At 43.6% G+C, this 22,163-nt stretch overlaps 1 protein-coding gene across 2 annotated transcripts in view; it reads left to right on the top strand.

Annotated features, from left to right (window-relative positions):
- LOC123514547 (hemicentin-1-like) overlaps window positions 1–20,273 on the top strand; it is a 122,225-nt gene extending 101,952 nt beyond the window's left edge. Inside the window, exons 1-10 of one of the 2 annotated variants that reach the window (XM_045272475.1) lie at window positions 9,201–9,223; window positions 10,753–10,945; window positions 11,911–12,168; window positions 12,575–12,771; window positions 13,086–14,228; window positions 14,335–15,195; window positions 15,505–15,701; window positions 16,062–16,224; window positions 16,628–16,963; window positions 18,188–20,273. In XM_045272475.1, the coding sequence (XP_045128410.1) occupies window positions 10,878–10,945; window positions 11,911–12,168; window positions 12,575–12,771; window positions 13,086–14,228; window positions 14,335–15,195; window positions 15,505–15,701; window positions 16,062–16,224; window positions 16,628–16,963; window positions 18,188–18,357 (3,393 nt within the window). In that variant the 5' untranslated portion in view covers window positions 9,201–9,223; window positions 10,753–10,877 and the 3' untranslated portion in view covers window positions 18,358–20,273. Of the gene's footprint in view, window positions 1–9,200; window positions 9,224–10,752; window positions 10,946–11,910; window positions 12,169–12,574; window positions 12,772–13,085; window positions 14,229–14,334; window positions 15,196–15,504; window positions 15,702–16,061; window positions 16,225–16,627; window positions 16,964–18,187 lie in introns of those variants that run through there. The other variant, XM_045272474.1, reaches the window with a different exon arrangement.
- Window positions 20,274–22,163: the final 1,890 nt, after the last annotated feature.

The raw sequence follows: 22,163 nt of genomic DNA, 5'->3' as shown, positions 1-22,163 counted from the left end.
TTTCTTTCGTCTTTATTATTTATTATTGTTCTTCTTCTTTTTTTTCTTGTACATATCTTCTTATTACTTTTTTATCGTTTCCTTTATCAATATCAATCACTTCTTACTCTCTTATCTTCCATCTCTTCCTCTCGTCCTTATTAACTAACAGAGTCCTCCTTCATGCTTTTTTTCGTCTTGTTTATCTTTCTTCTTTCTCCCTTTCGTTCATTTCCACACAGCTACTTCTCTTTTCCATATTCATTTACTATTTATTTTTAATCTTTACTTCTCCTTCATTCACTTCATGTTTATCTTCCCTCCACTTTTTTTTCTTTTACTTATTTTAAATCCACTAAAAAATCATCTTTCATTCACTTCATTTACTTCATTAATATCTTCCATTCTCTATTTTTTTTACTCCTTTTAAACCATCTGTATTTTTTCTTCATTCATATATTTCATCATCATTTTCCCCCTTTATTGCTTCTCTTTCCTGTACTCTCTTTAATCCACTTGAATAATTTTCCTCCTCCCTTCCTCCTCCTCATCCTCGTCCTTCTTATAAGTGGGCCCAAGCCTCACCACAACGATCCAGTGTTCCTTCATCTTCTCTCATCTTCGTCTCCTTACAACGCGACACACGGGAACCCACTTATTCGCATCCTCCATCAAAGACTTCACTCATTGGGTCAACGCAGGAATGCCCAACACTCTACTAGGCTCAAATTTGGCGGTCAAGTCGTGGTGTAATCAGTGTTTGTTGGTTTACCTTGCTGGGAGAGAGGGATGGGATGGCAGGGGGCCGGGGATAGGAGCAGGGATACAGCAGGGGGTGACAGGACCGAGTGGTAGGGATGTGTGTCGTCACCTTCTCTTGGGGTGAAGGATGGGCAAGTAGGGTATCGTGTGTGTGTGTGTGTGTGTGTGTGTGTGTGTGTGTGTGTGTGTGTGTGTGTGTGTGTAGCTAACATCTCTCACTTCTCATCATTCATCATTCATCATTCCTTTAGTGGAGAGAGAGAGAGAGAGAGAGAGAGAGAGAGAGAGAGAGAGAGAGAGAGAGAAAAGACAGAAATGCAAGAACAAACCAAGCAAAGTATAAGTAGAGAAAAAAGAGAGAGATACGAGATTGGGAGCAAAAAGTCACAAGAAAAAAGGAAAAGAAAAACAGGTGAAGTTACAGTTAAATCCCTGCCGGTGGTGGTGGTGGTGGTGGTGGTGGTACTAGTTGTGGTGGTAATGGTGGTGGTGGTGGTAGTGGTGTCCTTACTCAAGAGAACGGAAGTGGAGGACAAAGAGAGAAAAGAGAAAAAGAAGAAGAAAGAGGAAAAGGAGGACAAGATGGTGTTAGTAGTATTAGTAGTATAGGTGTGTGAGGAGGAGGAGGAGGAGGACAGAGAAGGCTGGATTTGCCCTGGTCTTAAGATACCTCGTGGATAAGGCAGCGGGTCTAACTGGGCAGGAGATGGTCTGGGCGATAGCTGTATTGTTGGGCGAGGTTTTGTACCGGCGGTAAGAGACGGAGTGCACAGGTACGGCGGGATTAACAGGTAGAGGCTGCTTTAGGGGCACCAGATAGCGAGCTGTGTTTGGGTGGATGGCGGCAGGGTGGTTAGAGAGAGAGAGAGAGAGGCAGGGAGGATAGGAAAGGAGGGACAAACCAAGGAAAATATGAATAAAACATGAGATGAAGAGAAGAAAGGAAAAAAATAACGACATTGGGAGCAAAGAGAGAGAGAGAGAGAGAGAGATATTTCCTATGTAGTCAAACACAGAATCTTCTTTTGTTGAATCGAAAGAGAGGGAGAAAAAAAAAAGTAAAAGAAGAAAAATCGTCTTTAATAACCACCATCTCTTACTTCATAAAAAAAAAAAAAAAACCAGCTTCATAAGGGCCAAGAGATCTGCTGCTGTTTATGTATTTTTCTCCCTTTAGTTCTCCCTTTGATCTTAAGTTACCAAAGTCAGGAGTCCCTCGGTGCACAATACAAACTTTTACTACACACTCGTATAACATTTTTGCTCCTCTCAGCGTAACTAAGTGTGTCTCTGGAATGTTGGTGTGCTAACGACCTCTTTTTAGTGTACGGACGTTCAGGGCCTGCCACGTCTAGGCCTGCTGTTTTTTTACATGTTTGTTTTTATTTATTTATGTATTTTTAGTTTCCTTTGTGTTCATATCTTGTTGTTGGTAGTGGTAGTAGTAGTAGTAGTAGTAGTAGTAGTAGTAGTAGTAGTAGTAGTAATATTTTTTTTCGTGTTGCTTGCTTTGTTTGTGTTTTTATCATGTTTTTGTTGTTGTTGTTGTTGGTGGTGGTGGTGGTGTTGGTGATAGTGGTAGTGTTTTTTCTTGTCGTTTTCTATTTTTTTCTTTCTTTTCTTTTTCATTTATCTTTCTTGTAATGCTGTTTTTTTTTTTTTTTTTATCTGCTAGTACTGCTAGTGCGTCATTAAGTTGGTGCCGCACATAAGGGGGTCTTAATGTGGCTTGTATAAGGGTGGGGGAGTGGGAGGGTTGATGACTGGAAGGTGATAACCGGAACAGACCCGCGTAAGGTGGTGGTGGTGGTGGTGATGGTAGTAGTAGTGGCGGTGGTGGTGGTGGTGGCGGTGACTGGTTCTCATCGCGCCTTTTAACAACCAACACCGGCTGACACTCACTGACTACACGCGTGCACATAAACACACACACACACACACACACACACACACACACACACACACACACACACACACACGGCCCGGTAGCTCAGTGGTTAGAGCACTGGCTTCACAAGCCAGAGGACCGGGGTTCGATTCCCCGGCCGGGTGGAGATATTTGGGTGTCTCCCCTTTCACGTGTAGCCCCTGTTCACCTAGCAGTGAGTAGGTACGGGATGTAAATCGAGGAGTTGTGACCTTGTTGTCCTGGTGTGTGGTGTGTGCCTGGTCTCAGGCCTATCCGAAGATCGGAAATAATGAGCTCTGAGCTCGTTCCGTAGGGTAACGTCTGGCTGTTTCGTCAGAGACTGCAGCAGATCAAACAGTGAATTACACACGCCCGGTAGCTCAGTGGTTAGAGCGCTGGTTTCACAAGCCAGAGGACCGGAGTTCGATTCCCCGGCCGGGTGGAGATATTTGTGTGTGTCTCCTTTCACGTGTAGCCCCTGTTCACCTAGCAGTGAGTAGGTACGGGATGTAAATCGAGGAGTTGTGACCTTGTTGTCCCGGTGTGTGGTGTGTGCCTGGTCTCAGGCCTATCCGAAGATCGGAAATAATGAGCTCTGAGCTCGTTCCGTAGGGTAACGTCTGGCTGTCTCGTCAGAGACTGCAGCAGATCAAACAGTGAAACACACACACACCGTGTAGTGTAGTGGTTAACACGCTCGACTCAATCGAGAGGGCCGGGTTCGAGTCCCGGTAAGCGGTGAGGCAAATGGACAAGCCTCTTAATGTGTGGCCCCTGTTCACCTAGTAGTAAATAGGTACGGGATGTAACTCGAGGGGTTGTGGCCTCGCTTTCCCGGTGTGTGTTGTGTGTTGATGTGGTCTCAGTCCTACCCGAAGATCGGTCTATGAGCTCTGAGCTCGCTCCGTAATGGGGAAGACTGGCTGGTTGACCAGCAGGTGACCGAGGTGAATTAAACACACTAAATACAAAAACTTCCATATGAACTTTAAAAAACCGATAATTTCCACACGAATATTAAAAATAAAATAAAAACATCAACTTCCACTACAAGCTTGAAAATCACAATAACTTCCACCTGAACCCCAATGATCTCCACCAGGACCTTCAAAACCCCAATAACTTCCACCATCAACTTGAAAATCCCAATAACTTTCATCTGAACTTTAAAACTCCAATGACTTCCACGAGAACCTTGAAAAAACCCAATAACTTCCACACCAAGCGTAGAAAAAAAACAATAACTTCCACCTCGGCCTTAAAAAAAAGCCAATAAAACCACCAGAACCTTGAAAACACCAATAACATTCAGCAGAGCCTCTTGAAAGTGAGAGAGAGAGAGAGAGAGAGAGAGAGAGAGAGAGAGAGAGAGAGAGAGAAAGGGGGGGAGACACAAACACGTCAGTAATAATGAGATATTGCTAAGACTGGGCTGGACGGTCACTTCGCTCGCCTTGCCCTGGGAACAGAAAAGCATTGGAGAAAGCAGAATTCCCAGGCTGTGCGAGAGATGGGAGCCTATACCGCTAATCCCTTCTTACCACTTGAGTCTTGGAGAGGTGGATGAAGATGATGAGGGGAAAGAGGAGGAAGAGGAGGCCGCCGCAAGGATGGCTAGGAGCAGTGAAAATCTCATCCCTTTCCTTCGTTTTCTACCTCTCCGTTTTCTTTTCTCAGCGTCATTCTCATTTACAATTTGGAGATTTGTCTAGAGGTGACCGTGGTGATGGTGATGTTGTTGTTGTTATTGTTGTTGTTGTAGTTGTTGTTGTTGTTGTTGTTTTTGTTGTTAATTACAATGTTAATGGTGATGAGGTTCTACTCCTTTTTCTTCAACAGTACTATTACTACTATATTTTTTCTTCTTTGTTATCATAGCTATCCGTCATTTTCCTCCTCCTCCTCCTCCTCCTCCTCCTCCTCCTCCTCCTCCTCCTCCTCCTCCTCCTCCTCCTGTTCCTGCTCTGGACACAAGAACACCCTAGCGAGGCTAAGAACACTATTATTACGGTTCTCAGATAATGACTCTTCCCCCTCACGGCTTTGTATTTTCCTTCATACTCCATAATCCCTACGCCTCCTCCTCCTCCTCCTCCTCCTCCTCCTCCTCCTCCTCCTCCTCCTCCTCCTCCTCCTCCTCCTCCTCCTCCTCCTCCTTCTTCTCTATTATTGTTTGTCTTCCTTCGCATTTCTTTGTATTCCTCCTCCTCCTCCTCCTCCTCCTCCTCCTCCTCCTCCTCCTCCTCCTCCCGTTGTAGGGTCACATATGGCACAGATTATACAGATAATGACAGAATCTCATTTTTTTGTTATTGTTTTAAATGATGATAGAAATAAAAGCTCCACATATTAGGACAAAACGACGATGTGTGTGTGTGTGTGTGTGTGTGTGTGTGTGTGAGAGGAGAGAGAGAGAGAGAGAGAGAGAGAGAGAGAGAGAGAGAGAGAGAGAGAGAGAGAGATGACAGCTTGACAGAAGTGGATGATGGATGAAAAAGGAGGAAGAGAAGGAAGAAAAAAAAAACTTTGTGGAGTAGTGGTGATGGTGGTATTGGTGGTGTTGGTGGTGGAGGTGGTTGAGGGGACGTGTTAGAGTAAGTCGTGTGATGGAGGTGGTGATGGAGGAGGAGGAGGAGGAAGAAGAAGAGAAAGATATTATGTATGTCTTTGAGAGGCGACACGTGATGTTTGGTGTGAGAGAGAGAGAGAGAGAGAGAGAGAGAGAGAGAGAGAGATGATGATGGATTAAGCGTCGGTGTGGAGAGCGCAACAAGGAGGAGAAAGGTAAAGGAATAAGGAAGAATCTGTTGGACTATCGGGTTAGGAAGGGAAGGAGTTTGAAGCTGGGAAGCGTAAGGGAATGGTCAATGAAGGGAAAGGGAAGGGATGGGGGAAGGAGGAATGGCAAGGGGGAAGAAGGGACAAAAGAGGTGCTTCTTAAAACGTCAATCTTTTCCCGCAAGACTTTTCATTCCAATTCATCTTTTGTTGAATTCTACAATTTTGGCGTGTCACTTCTCTCTCTCTCTCTCTCTCTCTCTCTCTCTCTCTCTCTCTCTCTCTCTCTCTCTCTCTCTCTCTCTCTCTCTCTCTCTCTCTCTGTTAGTACCATAAATTTAATACCGTAGTATTTCTCCATCTCGTCTTCATTCATATAAAAATTTTATACAAAAAACACATTTATTGGAGTTTAGAGCTTGTCAGAGTTACCCGAGGCCAGGACTAGGCATTGACACACCAACACCCCTTTTTGCACAAGCATAACACCAGTCATAACAAGCCAACGAATAAAGGAGAGCGAGGGTTGAGCGTGGGACGGGCTGGCTGTATAGTCTCTAAGGTAAGGAAGGAGTGTCCGTAGCTGCGGGCGTGTTGGGGCAGCGAGGGGCGACGCGGCGTGACCCGAGGAGGGAGTGGGCCGCTGAGATGGCACATGAGATGGCGAGGGAGACGAGGATGTTGAAGGGGAGCGGCCCGTATCTGGCGATCATCTCTCTGGTATTCGATGACATTCGGCGGGTCTTGTTTCTCACTTTTGCAGGGGCGCCACCTATCGCTCCCTATCGCCTCTACCGCCCCTCTCCCCGTTCATCCCTTCCCAGCTTTCAGTACCTCAGTCACGCCTTCCCTCATCCCTGCCTAACCATCAAGTGTGTATCCCTCTAGTCTGCACTCAAATCCTGCTCTTAAACGCCTTGGTTCTCACGAGGACTATTTTCAAAGACCTCAGATGATTAACCAGGTTCTCATGGAGTTTTTTCTCTTTGATGGTGAGAAACCTTTGCTAAACTTTTTGTCTCATCAATTCCCCTCCTCTGACTGACTGTCTTCAGCCTCTTTCTCACCGCCGAAATGTTGCATCTCGTCCTATCTTTTATCGCAATTTTCATGCTAACTGCTCTACTGATCTTGCTAACTGCATGCCTTCTCTCCTCCTGCGGCCTCGTTGGACAAGGCTTTCTTCTTCCTCTCATCCCTATTCTGTCCAAGCCTCTAATACAAGAGTTAACCAGTACTCTCAGTCATTCATACCTTTCACTGGTAAATTCTGGAACTCCTCGCCTGCTTCTGTATTTCCATCTTCCTACGACTTAACTTTTTTTAAGAGAGAGGCGTCAAGACATTTGTTCCTGGCTTTTGGCTAACTCTTTCGGACCTTTTAGTGAACCTGCAGTTCCAGTGGGCCTTTTATTCTAATATTTTGTTGCCCTTGGCAGCCTTCCCTCTTGCATAAAAAAAATATGTCTAGAATCGTGGAAACACTCGAAAATTCCCAGGAGCTTCCACTGATGATGCGGAATTTTTGCTTAACGATCATTTAAATCATGAAAACCCTTGGAAAAAAATTAAAAAGAAAACCGGGAACTTTAACTAAAGACGCGAGTCCTCAACTTCACAATGTCTCATCTGCATCCCATTCTTAAGTCTGCCAAGGTGCGACTCAGCGCTGTGGTGAAAGTACGTTGGGTAATGACATTTAATTTCCCAGTATGCATATCCCGGGGCGCCCCCATACATCAGGTGTTCCCACAGGCCACCCACACCTGTTCCAGCATCCCACACACCTGTCTGGGAGGATCTGGCAGGTGAAGGTGGTGTGTGTTGGTGTGTTGACATCCTGTCACCTCCACCCCTACCCACCTGCTTCCTCTTTTCCCTTCCAGACATCCCCTCCCCAACGCTTGTAATATCCTGGAGCGGTAGACGCCTGGGGCCTCACTCTCCCCTTCCCCTCCTCCTCCCTTCCCTTCACTCCTTCCTGTCCTCGCCGTTTCCTTTCGCTGGGTTTGGCCGCTACACACGCACAAACGCTCCTTCTGTTCCTTCACTCCGCCAGCTAACACCCACATGCCTTTCTTCGTGTCTTTCACTCCATCATCTAACATCCACACTCCCCTCGTTCCCCTCTCTCTATTATTTAACACTCGCACTCCCAAGGTAAAGAGAACCCTTGCATACTCTGTTCCTTTCACTTCATTATTTATAGCACACACACCTACATCCCCTCTTCCGTTCCCGTCTCTCTCCCACCTACCACTGTGCTTTCTGAACATAAAACACAAGAAAAATAAATGATCAGACAGACTGCAAAGAGACGGATTGACCTCTACCTGGTTTATGTTTACTACGGTAGCGGTAATATAAACGGCGACGTGCGGGGACCTCCATTCATGAAATTTGCATTATAAAGTCCCCTGCGGGAATACTTTGCGTAACTCAGCGTCGTGACAATGGAGTCTCGGAATTATAATGCCTCTGACCGCTATCTGTCCCGCCTGGCGCCACTCCTCCTCTCCTCACATGTGAATGCGAATCGGCTGATGCAGGGACGTGGGTGAAGGGAGAGGAGGACTGCCAGGTTATTAGTAAGACCTGGAGCGTCAAGGTTCTCACGAACGGGGAAAATTAATGCAAGGACGAGCTAAGAAAGTGTTACGAGTGATGGGTGTCCAGTTAAGCGTCCTTGTTACTTTAACTGTTCATAGCTATGCTCTTCTTGTGCTTTCCTTTAATCTCCTCTCCCTCGTCGTTCGCCTGTCCTACCACTCATCTATCATCCTGCCTGTCTTCATATATATATATATATATATATATATATATATATATATATATATATATATATATATATATATATATATATATATATATATTTTTTTTTTTTTTTTTTTTTACAGTTAATCAGTGTTGCCTTTGTTCTCCTTGCGTCTTCCTTCTCAGCCTCCTCTTGCTCATGGCTTCCTCCATCGTTCTTGGTTTATTCGTCCTTTCCTCTTTTTCTCCGTCTCCGTCTCTCTCTGATATCAGGAAATTTTCTTATCTTTTCGTGTTTTCATCCTCCTCTTCCTTTCGTTCGGGTCTGTTCTACAACCTATACACTTTCATTTATGTATTTCCCTTCTCCTTTCCCATGTCCGAGTCCCATCTCTCCCTCCTTGATATCCGGGTCAGTGCGTAGTAAGTGGATGCCTTTGTGCTGGCCGCTGCATCCACAGTACCCTCGCCTCACGTGCTGTATTCCGCGCCACTACACGTGAGATGGTTATAGAAGCTGGAACATTTCCTTACTGACTGGTGAAGTTTGTTTAAATCTTCGTTTTTACAATGAATGTAATGCCTCTTAGTTTCAGACTAGATAGTGTAAATTGTCACTATGTTATTTAATATTTGTTCTTTAGAGAGAGAGAGAGAGAGAGAGAGAGAGAGAGAGAGAGAGAGAGAGAGATTACCCCCTCTCCCTACACACAATATACAATCCTGCAATAAACAACACAAGTGCAGGCGGGCGTCGCTGGGCACCAGGAGAGTGGTCACACCCGTCTCAAGTGCCACCACCTCAAAGCCTTCTCCTCGAGTGCCACTCAAGCTTCCCTTACCCTCTCGACACCCAACACCTCGCGATAACGCTCTTGACTCCTTCCCGATACCGGCTCCGAATAAGGTGGGACGACCTGGGTACATTGTGTCTCGAGGATCGTTGCTGGATGGTCCGTCAGTGTAGGGTCGTGGGAGAGTGAATTTGGCTGCCCTGAGGAGGAGGAGGAGAAGGAGGAGGACGCCGCTAACTAGGGGGACGTGAGTCTTATGACAATGCGTAGGTGCCTTCACGTGGCTTCATAATCCCTTCTGCAAATTTAATTAGTTACTTTATAAATCTATATTCTTGTTTACTTGGTAAACAGCTAGCTACAGGAACGTGCTACTTATGACAACACACAGCCGTCTTCATGTGGCTTCATAATACACTGTGCAGCTTTTATTGGTTACTTTCTACATCTGTATTCTTGTTTACTTGGGGACTCGTGCGTGGAAGTCATGGGATCAGCCGGTGCCGACATTGCGTGGTGTGGCCTACATGTGTTGTCCACAGCGGTCCTCGCGTACCAAGACAGGGTCGTGTATCCGTCCCGCATACATCGCTGTGGCACGTCCCATCACCTGACGAAGTGAAAGGGTTCATTTCCTTTTTTGTACAAGAAAGGTGCTTCCTTCTTTGTGTTGCGTCAGTTTGTTCGTCTCTCTCGGTCATGTAACGATAGTGACGTGTAAAAAATGTAGATTTGCCGTCACTGTTTTTTACGTAAGTCTTAGACGCTTTTTCTATCCTGAACTTGTCTATTTCCTTCTTGTTGCGTAAGCCTGTTCGCCTCGGTCATGCAGGGAAAGTGACATGAAAAAAAAAAAAATCAAGATTTATCACCATTGTTCTTTCCGTAGATTTTATACGCTGTCTCCATTCTGAGTTTGCCTCTTTATTCTCTCATCTTTCAAGCTTTCCATCCTGTAAATGCTGCTGCTTCATTAGTCAGCTGGCACCACTTTTGCATGTCGCTCCCCTTGGCTTATATTCACCAGGATGTGAAAAGGAAATTGTAAATACGTTGCTTGATTGGTTATTTTTATCTTGTCTCTTAATATATGAAGTAATTGTTATTTTGGTTCTGCACTCCTCAGGATGGTAAGCTAGAGGGGTGGCCGGAAAGGCTTGTTACCTCTCAAGTTGGTCCGAGTTGAGATCGTGTGAACCACTTGCCTGGCGCGGGCGCCGTAAGTGGCCCTTGCACGAGTGTGTAAAATAACACCTCTCTAGTTTATTTTCATCGACGCTGCGGTATTTATTCTCCTTTCTAGATTGGAATTTCCTCTCGTCTTTATTGAGGAACAGAAGCATATCGCGGCGCCGCGGTGGATGCGTATGCTGCAAGGAAGCCACTGCAGTGTTACGTGACGTGTTAAGCGTTTAGCGTCCAGTGACAAGTGTCGGAGAGAGTGGCGGGTGTCGCGACTCGCTCTCCGTTTTTTCATCGCAGAACAATAGGGGTCGGTGCGGCATTGTCCGGGCACGATGAGGCCGCCCTAGAAAGTCGCGCCGCGCAAAGCCGACGAGGCCCGATGACTGACTGACTGACTTTAGGTGTTCATTACGTGCTGCCTATAAAGTTGTTTTATCGAACCATCATGCTATATTGCTACAGTGTGTGTGTGTGTGTGTGTGTGTGTGTGTGTGTGTGTGTGTGTGCGACAGACATCATAATCATAATATATTTCCAGCTATATATATTGAGTCCTGTCCACTAAACATTCCCATATCTCTCTCATTCTAGGAGTGGGTCTGGCGCGGGCCAACAACAGGGAGGAGGTGGCTGACGTGCGCGAGGGCCAGGATGTCACTCTCAAATGTCGCCTCAACAACCCCACGCTGCTTTCCACGGGTGGACAAATTTACTGGATGCGGCAAAGGAACGGCGAGAAGGACAACGTGGCTATCGCTGACACTCCACTTGACTGGAACTATAAGTGAGTTGATGTGTGAGGTGGGGGTGGTGGTGGTCACTGGTTCTACTGAATGTGGCGTGTCTTGCATCACAGTCCTTTACTTTCTTCCTGATTCTGCAGTCTACTGTAGTGCCTGAAATTATCTCAGATTGGCATTGCATCACCCAGAGGAAAGAGGGGAGGGGGCACGGGCTTGCCCTTGCCCCGGGTTCCTGGCTCCTGCTATGGGTGGGCGGCGAATCCTGGGCAAACGATGTTTCGATATGGATTAATCTTGTATTGTGTATTGTAGAACTGTGGCTGTTATGTTAAGGAACACACACACACACACACACACACGGTAGCTCAGTGGTTAGAGCGCTGCCTTCACAAGTCAGAGGACCGGAGTTCGATTCTCCGGCCGGGTGGAGATATTTGGGTGTGTCTCCTTTCACGTGTAGCCCCAGTTCACCTAGCAGTGAGTAGGTACAGTATGTAAATCGAGGAGTTGTGACCTTGTTGTCCCGGTGTGTGGTGTGTGCCTGGTCTAAGGCCTATCCGAAGATCGGAAATAATGAGCTCTGAGCTCGTTCCGTAGGGTAACGTCTGGCTGTCTCGTCAGAGACTGCATCAGATCAAACAAACACACAGTGCCGGAGTAACAATACGTAGTTTTTAATGATATTGACGATGATACCAGCAGTTGTGGCCTTAGTAATACTTTTGATAGTATAGTAGTAGTAACAATGGTGATATTGATGATAATGATAATAATAATAATTATTATTATTCATTATTATTATTATTATTATTATTATTATTATTATTACATATTATTATTATTATTATTATTATAATGATAATAATTTTCCTCCACTTTAAGACATTTTGATGTGAAAATCCAAGGTTCATAGAATAAAAAAAAAAAACACCAACTGACACTCCACCAACACGAAAACAACACCAGAGCTAGCAAAAATGCAACTTAACCTCACGTACCCTTGCAGAGTGGACCTAGTGCCAAATGAGGGACGCTATGACCTGACCATTAGCCATGCCACCTACGAGCGGGACAATGGAATGTTTGTGTGCCGCTTCAAGGAGGCTGGTACTGGATCTGACCTGCACACCACCACTGTCAACCTCACCGTGCTCATCCCACCAGGCAGTCCAAGGATTGACCCAGAGACACCCACAGCCACTGAGGGGCAGCCCATTGACCTGGAGTGCTCCTCCCAAGGTGGCTCACCTGACCCTCAGATCATGTAAGGAAGCACTGAACAATAAGTAAATTTCACTTTATATTAATTTCAGTGAGGTTTTATAAGAACATCTACATGAAAGGAAACACTGACCATAAAGAAACATGCTCTTCAAAATAACTCCAATTGAAATTTGTAAGAACATTTAAAGTATCTACCAAATGGATGAGTTTAGAACTTGAGAAAATATCACCAAGTAAATTTCAATGAAATTTTGTAAGAACCTCTATATAAAATGGATAACTATCATTGAAAAAATTACACGAGTCAGCTTTCTTGAAAATTTATCTCCAAGTTAGCAAATATGAAATTAACTTCATATTCCGTGTCTTTATGTCCAGTGTTAACAAAAAACGACTATAGAATAAGTATATAAGGATTGAAAATTTCATTATCATTATCTCTCCAGCTGGTACCGCTCCGGGTCAGATCAGAAATTGCAGAGCGTTCTGAAGCCTGGAGGAGGACGGGACTTTGCCACCACCTCTGTGCTCACCATCAACCCGGGCAAGGACGATGATGGGGCACAGTACCGCTGTGTCATCTGGAACAGAGCACTGACTGACTCAGAGAAGATGGAGGCTGTTGTGACTCTCAGCGTCAACTGTAAGGATCCAGGGAGCAGTTAATATGTTGTAGGAAATATTAGTGTTTTTAGTGTGTGTATATACTTTCTATCAATGTTTCTGCCTCATGATTTCTAGCAAGTAAGATTTTCACACATTACCAGAGTGGAGAAGTTGAATTACTTCTGCCATCACCCTTGTCCTAACCACTTTACCATTTAACCCTTTCACTGCTAGTCAATCTTCCTCATTATTATCTTTAACTTTTAAAAGACATTTTTGTACTACAATCTCTTGAAAGCATACTTTTGGTGCTCATTTCCTTCATAATAGCAGTGCAATTTTTCCCCTCAGACTACCCTCGCATCACCATTGGACCTGAGAACCCATTGCGTGTGGAGCTGGACCAGACAGCTGTGTTGACATGCTCAGCAGATGCCAAACCCCCGGTGAGCAATGTGCGGTGGACCCGAGGTGGTCGCTTCATCGGCACAGTCAGCAACCTCAAGATTGAACGCGTCTCCCTCGATGACGCTGGCCGATATGTCTGTCAGGCCGACAACGGACTCGGGCGGTTGCGTGAGGCTGAGGTGACACTGGATGTACTGTACGGCCCTCGTGTATCAGTCATCTCCAGCAAGGATGTGGATGAGAGAGAAGATGTAATTATTTCCTGCAATGTAACAGCCAACCCAGCACCAGTGACCATCGAGTGGCTCAAGGAAGGAGACGACTCATTCCGGCAGAATGGCATAGACATCCTGAGACTGAACCGTGTATCAGCTGTCAACCAAGGGAACTATGTGTGTCGTGCTGTCAACATTCTCAACCCCACTGGTGGAGAGCCAAGCGACCGGGTAGGCAATGCAACTGTAGCTGTGAGAGTCCGCCATGCACCAGGCAAGACCTTCATCACTCCGAAGGAAGCTATTGCTGTGCAAGGGGAACAAGCAACCCTCACCTGTGGAGCTGATCCACCAGGTTGGCCCATGCCCACCTACCGCTGGTGGCGACATGACTCTGAGAACACTCTCAACCTGGGTTCCAACTACACCATCCCCCGTGCATCCCTTACTGATGAGGGCACCTACTACTGCCAGCCTTCAAACCGTCTTGGTAAAGGTACACACGCCTCAGTTAGAGTTCAAGTCCACCAGCCTCCACGTATTCTTGAGGATCTGCCCAAGACAGCCATCCACCGTATTGGCAAGACAGACCTAAGCCTCACCTGTCGTGCCCAGGGCAAGCCCCAGCCATCCATCCGATGGCTGAAGGATGATGAGGAACTCAATCCTGCTGATGGACTGTACAATATCTTAGTGGAGCAGTCCTCTGTTGGCCAGAACACTGTGCACACAGTGCAGTCCACCCTGCAGTTCCGGGGTCCTCTCAGAATCAATGACAACCAGCTGCTGCCGACAGACAGGGGCACCTACAAGTGTGTGTTCAAAAATGATGCTCGGGAGGTGGATAGCTCACAGCTCCTCAGGGTGGAACGTAAGTTATGGTGTTATTGTCCTTAGTTGATAACTCTGATTTCTAATGTTGTATTAGCAAGATAGATGCCTTGACTTTCAATAACAAATTATTTCTTTTCTTGCAGATTCTCCAATCACAGTCCACAAGGCAAACAAAGTTGCATTTGACCTGAAGGAAGACGCTGAACTGGAGTGCCGCATGCAGGCATATCCTCAGCCCAGGTTCCAGTGGTCCCTTGGCCCTAACTTCATTGAGTCTGATGGTACTCACTACTCTGTAAATGACACGGCCTTGCACGACGATGTATACGCCTCTGTGCTGACCATCAAGGGTGTGACTGAGGCAGACTATGGGAGCTACACCTGCAAGGGCACCAACACCCTAGGGGAACACAAGACCATCATCACCTTGCAGGAGAAGGGACGGCCAGAGCACCCCACCAACCTGCACATCATCAACCAGGGCACCCACTCCATTGAGCTGGCATGGGAGGAGAGTTTCAATGGAGGCTTTGCAAATACTTTGTTCTATGTGCAGGCAGAGACCATGTCTGGGGAGATGATGAGTCACGACTGCCAGACTCAGAATCCTTGCACCATTCAGCCCCTACCACAGCAGACGGCATTCAAATTGCGTGTGAAGGCCGGCAACATGATGGGAGAGAGTGACTTCTCTGAGCCAATTGATGCTATGACCCTGATTGATGTGGACACCATCCCAGAGCCAGAGGAGGTGTACTTTGAGAGGTCAAGTGACACTGTGAGCTTCCGTGTATTGCCTACTGACTTGATGCTCCAGGCCCAGATTGAACTACGAGATGGCTCTGGCAAGTGGACCCCCATGGAGAAGCTGCTGCCCATCGGAAGTGGTGCTCATGACCATGGTGAAGTGTATGTGGGTGAGGAAGAGCCTGAAGAAGTCAGGATTCGCTTCTGCTCCATCTTTGTAGAAAGCAGCTGTGGAAACTATCGTGATGGCATGAAGGGTAAGATATCATTGGAAAAGTTATATTGTGATCATATTGTTTTCTTTTATAATTCTGAAAGTAATGATTAAACTTTCTGCCTGTTTCTGTTTTGCCTCCCTCTTATAACTTGAACTGTTTCAAAAGGAGTAAGGAACTAAAATGATAGATTTATTTTTCTATTCTTTCTTTGGCAAGTTACCAGTCTATTTTTCCCCTTTTAATATTATGTGTATCTTTAACCAGTCTTTGACATACAAAATAAGAAAAATTGCTGACTGGTTAAATTTAAAGCCATGAATATTTACTAAAGATTAATTTCTCTCACAGTTGATTACCGTCCATCAATGCCAACTCAAACCATGTCCATGCAGTACATGGTGGCAATCATTGTCGGCTGTGTCGTGTTTGTCGCCCTGGTGGCTCTGATCTTCATTTGCTGTTGCTGCTGTCGGCGCAGGAATAACAAGCTGAAGAACAAGACGGCAGATATGGAGGTGTCCCATCGCAGTGTGGTGACCCAGCAGGTGAGGCAGACAGGGAGTTGTGCTTCTCTTATGGTTCTCTTTTTGGGAACAAACATCATCCTGTCAAGATCTTTGAATTTCCCTGATTTTCACCCTCAGTTTGGAAATTACAAATGTATGATTTTTAAAATTTATTATTTATGAATGCAGAATTTACTTAAAAAACACCACTAAAAAGAAAGACTACTAATTACATAAAAATTATATCTATGAGCAGTCTTGATTTAAGGATTCTAACTCATTCAGTAATGAATTATTTTGTTTATTATTCTTGTTATGTTTTATTTTTATTTATTTAGTTTGTAACTGAAGTATAGAGTTCTCTACCTATACACGACCTGAGTATTGTTTCCCCACCAGGCACCACCACCACCTTACTACACAGTGGGCATGGACAACAAGGGTTTAGATGGCTCAATGGACACTGGCCTGGATGATCCCTCCAAGACTGCCATTTACAGCTCCCAGCAGTATCACAACTACTCCCAGAATGGACACATCAACAATGCACAGAACAATAATGGTAAGTTGTGAGATGCTTGAGTAAAGAAAATTTGAAAATGTTTGTTTTTTGATGATACAGTATAGTTCATGTTTATTCATAATTGTTATATGAATAATTTGAGTCTCTCCCATTGACATCAACACTGCTCAGAATAATAATGGTATGTTGTGAGTAATTAGTTAAAACTAGAAGAAAAGTTATTTCATGATTAGCAACTTTATGTGCTTACAGTTTTCATCATTTCCTTGGGCTTTATTCCTTCAGCTAGTCTCCTTTCATCTTTCAAGTACTATCATTATTTCCCATATGTTCCTTTTTATACCATCTTTAGTTTTTCATTTCTCCAGCTAGTCTCCTTTCATCTTTCAAGTATACCCAATACTCCCAGCATCTAACATCAACACCCCTTCTGCCCCTCTAGGAATGGGATACATGGACAACAGCTACTCTAATTCCAACAACGGAGGCTCAGTCAACTCGCAGGATTCTCTGTGGCAAGTGAAGGGCCATGGTGATCCCCAGATGACCACACACATGAGCCCACACATGTCCCAAGACTCCAGAGGCTACCAATATGACCCCATGGTGCACGGAGGCTATGGCATCTCGGGCTATGATGACTACTCGCATTACCCGGCTAGCGGCTACCAAGGGCACAGCATGATGGAAGACTACCCCGGCTCTCGCACCAACTATGCTGCCAATGGTGACCCGTACAATGCTGTGCACAAGCAAAGAAAGAGAGTTGACCATATTGGTGAGTCCCATGTGCTTATTGAATCTCTTGTTACTGTAGTTTGGATTCTGAAGGAGTGGGGGGTACCTAATTAATTTCAGTTTTTTATTGAATATTTGCAAGTTTGAAGTTATTTTTATTTATTTATTCTATTCATTTTTTATTGAAGTTGTGAAGTTTGATACTCTACAGTAGGAAATGACAATAATTTCTTTAATATGGATTCAGAAATGTTTGAGAATAATGCAGTTTCATCTTTTGTGTGATATTTGCAAAATTAAAGTTGCTTTTGTTGAATTTTTTTCATGTGAAGTTGTACAATTTTATATTGAATAGATATTTACAGATACATTATTTTCTCCTCATTTAGCTGGTTCTTTCTGAAATGCATGATATCGTGTTATAAAAAAGGCTAAGTTCATCACAGTATTTACATGTATTGATTTACCATGACCTCACTATAGTCCTGCTCCTCCAACAATGTGGATTGGGTGCGGCTGTGTTGGGGATTTCCCGCTGTACAGTGGTGCCGCATGTCTCATAGTCAGCGATGCAGCAGAGCTCTGATATTAGTAAAACTTTAGCAAATATGGTCAGCAAATATACATACGCATTTAACCTTAGTATTACAACGTATGAGAGAACAGTAAACTTATTATTGATAATATATTCATAAGCCTGGCAAGAAACGTGGCATACATATTTTACAGTTGCTAAAAAAGAATAATATACTTATAAAGAGGTTTCCTTGCAGTTTGGGATGGGTAAATAGTTCCATAGTTATAATTAAATTATATCGTGAAAGAAAGTACTTTAAAATAAGCTGACATAAGTAAGAAAAAAAACTACATTCAAATCCTCACGGCAGCAACACCAATCACGCCCGCCATCCATACAGGTGATGGGAGGTCAGTTGGTGTCCTTGACCAGGAAGAAAGAGAGGGGGAGGAAGAGGGAGGGGTAAGAGAGAGGGAGGAAGAGGGAGAGGGGGGGTAGCCAACGAGGGATTAAAGGTATGGCAACGCTCTACTCCCGCTATTTCCCATGGGGGCCGCACCCAATCCACATTGTTAGACGAGCAGGACTATAGTTATAGTACAATCATAAAATTGCATTTATATCCTCTTGTAATTTTTCAAACATCCCAAGGCTAGGCATGCAACCGTCACATTCACACATCCACATCACTCATGGTTGAATTCTCTTACATATGGATATAACACTGCTCCCTCCTTGTCCCCTCAGATGGCGATGTGAGTGGCATGCCAGACCCCTACATGGAGCACTACGACCAGGGCGCCGCTGAGATGAATCCAGAGAACAAGCCACAGATCAGTTTTGATGAGTCTCTAGAGTCCGGGTACTCAACACCCAACTCCCGCAACCGACGCATCATCAGAGAGATCATTGTCTGAGGAGAGAAATGCAGGTTATTAGATTTACACACTAATTCCTGGGTGCTTTAAACACCTGAACAACCAACAAGGAAGCTTTGAGCATTAGATGCACAGGTGATGCAGAGCTTATGCTGATCACCATGTATGTATTTCTAACTTGCTATGGATAACATATTCTAAATAGTGATGAAAACATTACTGGGAGAGAATATATATATCCAAAGCTTAACCCTTGTTATCATGCCCAAAATAGCATGATTACCGCCATAAAAAACAGACTTCTTAATACAGAAAACATTGGTGCCGCCAAACAGTTGCTGGCAGTGTGTATAGCTGCTAGCTTGCCCGCTTATATCAACACTTCAAGACTTGAGCTGTGGATGTACACGCAATGTAAACCAGGAAAGATTCTGCAGCACCGCACAAGTTCTGGTGACTTGTATGTACTCTCCCTTTCTTCTCCTCTTTAATCAGTGTTGAAAACTGGCTAAGAAAAGACAAGGTCCTTTAACCGCCCCTGCTCATGTCTAGTCTGAATCACTGAAGATGACACAAGAAGCGTTCTGAGTCTGTGGACAGTGGAGTGCAATGGAGGACAGATGGAGCTGTGGAGTCACTGTGCTTGGAATTAGAAATGTGATGACATCTTAAGTGCTATGACTGGAAAACAGTTATGTGTCATTGCTCACACAGACTTGTATGTGCAAAGTGAGGACTTCTGTGATTGACTTAAAGTTCTCGAGTACAAAGCACAAAGAGTGAGCAGTGTGTGTGAAGCTCAAACTTGGTCACAAGTGGTGTGCACCAGTCACCACAATGCAGCGGGCCGGACCCCTGGTCCCATCCTGCATGACCTGTGATACTGGCTGCCTTTGTCTCGAAGCTTGAGACCCGAGTGGAGGTGTGTTCTGGAAGTGGTGAAAGGGTGATATGTCAGACTGCATATGTCGTAACCTTTTGCTTGTGTGTTATGCCTGAAAGAGTTATTATATATGGTCCAAGTTTTGAGTAACAATTGTCATTGTGATCTCAAGTGCAAATGAGACTGTGTCTTGTTTTTGTAATTTATATATATAACATATATATAAATATATTATGTAATACATATGTAATTTAAAATGCATGTACAGTTATTTGTTTAATGGTAGAGGTAATTTGTATAATTGCTAATTTGTATGAATGCTTACCTCTATCTTGTTAAGAATTTATTGTTTGCCATATTTAGTAAAAAGATAATGAACTCGGCAATATCTTCCTCTTTTCTTATTTTCAGTTTCTCTTTTATACTTTCCTGATTCAGTATTGAGAAAATTATATTTGATCCATGGGCATTGATCCCATGCACTCCTCTGACGCTGGCCATCTCACCAGACATGTACAAATATGCTTAGAATATTTTGCTTGTAAAGCACGTGGACAGAAAACCATGTCAGTTCCTAGACTTAAGTGTTGACTCACTGCCACCTGGTGATGAACACGAGGCAGCAGTGTGCAGACCAGCTTTTGTATAGAACAGTGTGCTCTATCAAGGTGCCTTCAGCCTACAGCCTTCAGGCATCAGCCATTCATGTATAAAAGTTTTTTTTCCTACTTAATGGAATCACTTTGAGGGACCAATTTGTATCCTCTTGATCACTCTTTTCTAAATTATGAAGTAATGTAAACTCTTACCAGATGGTCGGCCAACTTTCTTTAAGATGAATTACTATTATACTATTACTACTCGTATGGGTATAGGGGCTTTTTATTACTACTTATGTATGGGTGTTCTGGGCTTTTCTTAAGTGTTGTGCAAGTTTAAAGTGTGCATGGTTCACCCACACTCATTGAATAACCATTACTAACTTCATGACCTGTCATTGAAATGTGCATATGGAGTTTATAGAGATTCATGTAAAAAACTTGATTTTATAAATAAAGTTTCATAATTTTAACATTGTTTTACTGACAATATTTGCAGGGGTGTTCATAGAGAGCTTTGCACCAGAGTCAAGAGTATGCGTGTGTGTAATTTTTTTCACCACGGTCACCTGCTGGTCATCCAGCCAGTCTTCCCCATTACGAAGCGAGCTCAGAGCTCATAGACCGATCTTCGGGTAGGACTGTGTGTGTGTATGGTGCTCCCTCTGAACTTATGAAAATGCCAGCCTGGTATAAAGAAATATTTTTTGCATATAATGAAGTGGTGGAATACAGAGAGATTGCAAAGAGAATACTTTAGGGAGAGAAAAGGATAAATGTAAAAATAATGAGGTTTTAAATTAGAAAAATTTATAAGAGTTATTCAAGGAAAGAAATAGAATAGTATGCCTTTTTATGTTTTACAGATAATTGATCTTAAACATCGCATGAACTTTTTTTCAACAGTACATACATTTTATACTAATAGATAAGTATAAACAGATAAATAGTTTTCAAGAGTAAAGATTTAGTGTTGAATTCCTGATATGGACTGCCATGTGTTGCCCAACTTTTCTGCCACTTGGTTACTGTCATAAAAGAAAATTTAAGGAACTGGTAAACGTTGCTGATATCAGGAACACAAGATTATGTTGATGCAAACCCAACTACATTTGAGGTTGCTAATATTCATGTGGAATGAGTGGAACAGTTAGGAAGAAAGGATTAGCCTACATTGTTTCCCTGGCCCTCAGGGGAAGAACCACTTATCCTCTAAACACAGCCTTGAAACTTTGCCATTTGTCGAGTGGTTTAAAGTTAGCTACCTATATATCACCATGATACCCAGGTTCTACGTGCTTACACCAAAGATGCACTTGGGCGGTGATATGAGCCCTAATGTGGGTACCACTATAGATAAAATTGCCTGCATCACTAATGGGTGGAATGATTGGAATCTGAACAACGCTTCCTGTACATACTCTTCAAGTATACCTATACGTAGGTGGTATAGGCCACAACGTAAAAAAAAAAAAATAAATAAAATAAATAAATAAATGAATAAATAAGTAAATAAATAAATAAATAATAATAATAATAATAATAATAATAATAATAATAATAATAATAATAATAATAATAATAATAATAATAATAATAATAATAATAATAATAATAATAATAATAATAATAATAAATAGATAAATCAATCAACAAATAAAAAAAATACGTCTGACCCAAAAAATGAATTATACAGCAAAAAAGCCTACGTAAAACTACATTCGATGAGATTGCTGCCACTCTTCAAAGACTATTTCCCTCTCTTCAGGGTGTATGTAGTTAGAGGTGAGGATTGAATATTTGTGTTGTTTAAAGTCGGGTTCCCACGTGTCAATATGAGACTGAAATTAAGTCGCTAGAAGCATCGACTGAGCCCTTCTAGTTGGAACGCGTTCACATATAGTGACTGGGAAATATCAGCTGGTTGGTAGGAAGTGATTGTAAACAAACAACTACTCATCAAGATGTCTTCCTCTAGTGACGATGACGATTATTATGAGATTAAATCATCACAAGTATTCAATTCTCACCTCCAACAACACCCTGCATAGAGGGAAGCAGTCATCGGAGAGTGGCAGCGATCTCATCGAACGCCTATTTGCGTTAGCTTTTTTTTTTTTTTTTTTTTAGGATCCCAGATGTGCTCTTTTCCCTTCAACAGCTCCAAAATCTTTACATCGACACCACATTTTTAAATCTTTCTTCGTGATGTCACAACGTAAACAAAGTCGCAAATCAGCTTGTTTTGCTACTATCCAGTCAGGAACTCTGCCGACTTGCAATTTCAGTCTAATATTGACATGTATGAACCCGCCTTAATTTGATCGCATAGTCTTTTGCTAAGATGAGCACTCTTATAAGAA

Source organism: Portunus trituberculatus, chromosome 38 (genome assembly GCF_017591435.1).
Source record: "Portunus trituberculatus isolate SZX2019 chromosome 38, ASM1759143v1, whole genome shotgun sequence".
NCBI classification, from domain to species: domain Eukaryota; kingdom Metazoa; phylum Arthropoda; class Malacostraca; order Decapoda; family Portunidae; genus Portunus; species Portunus trituberculatus.
This window is presented reverse-complemented; position numbering and strand designations above follow the sequence as displayed.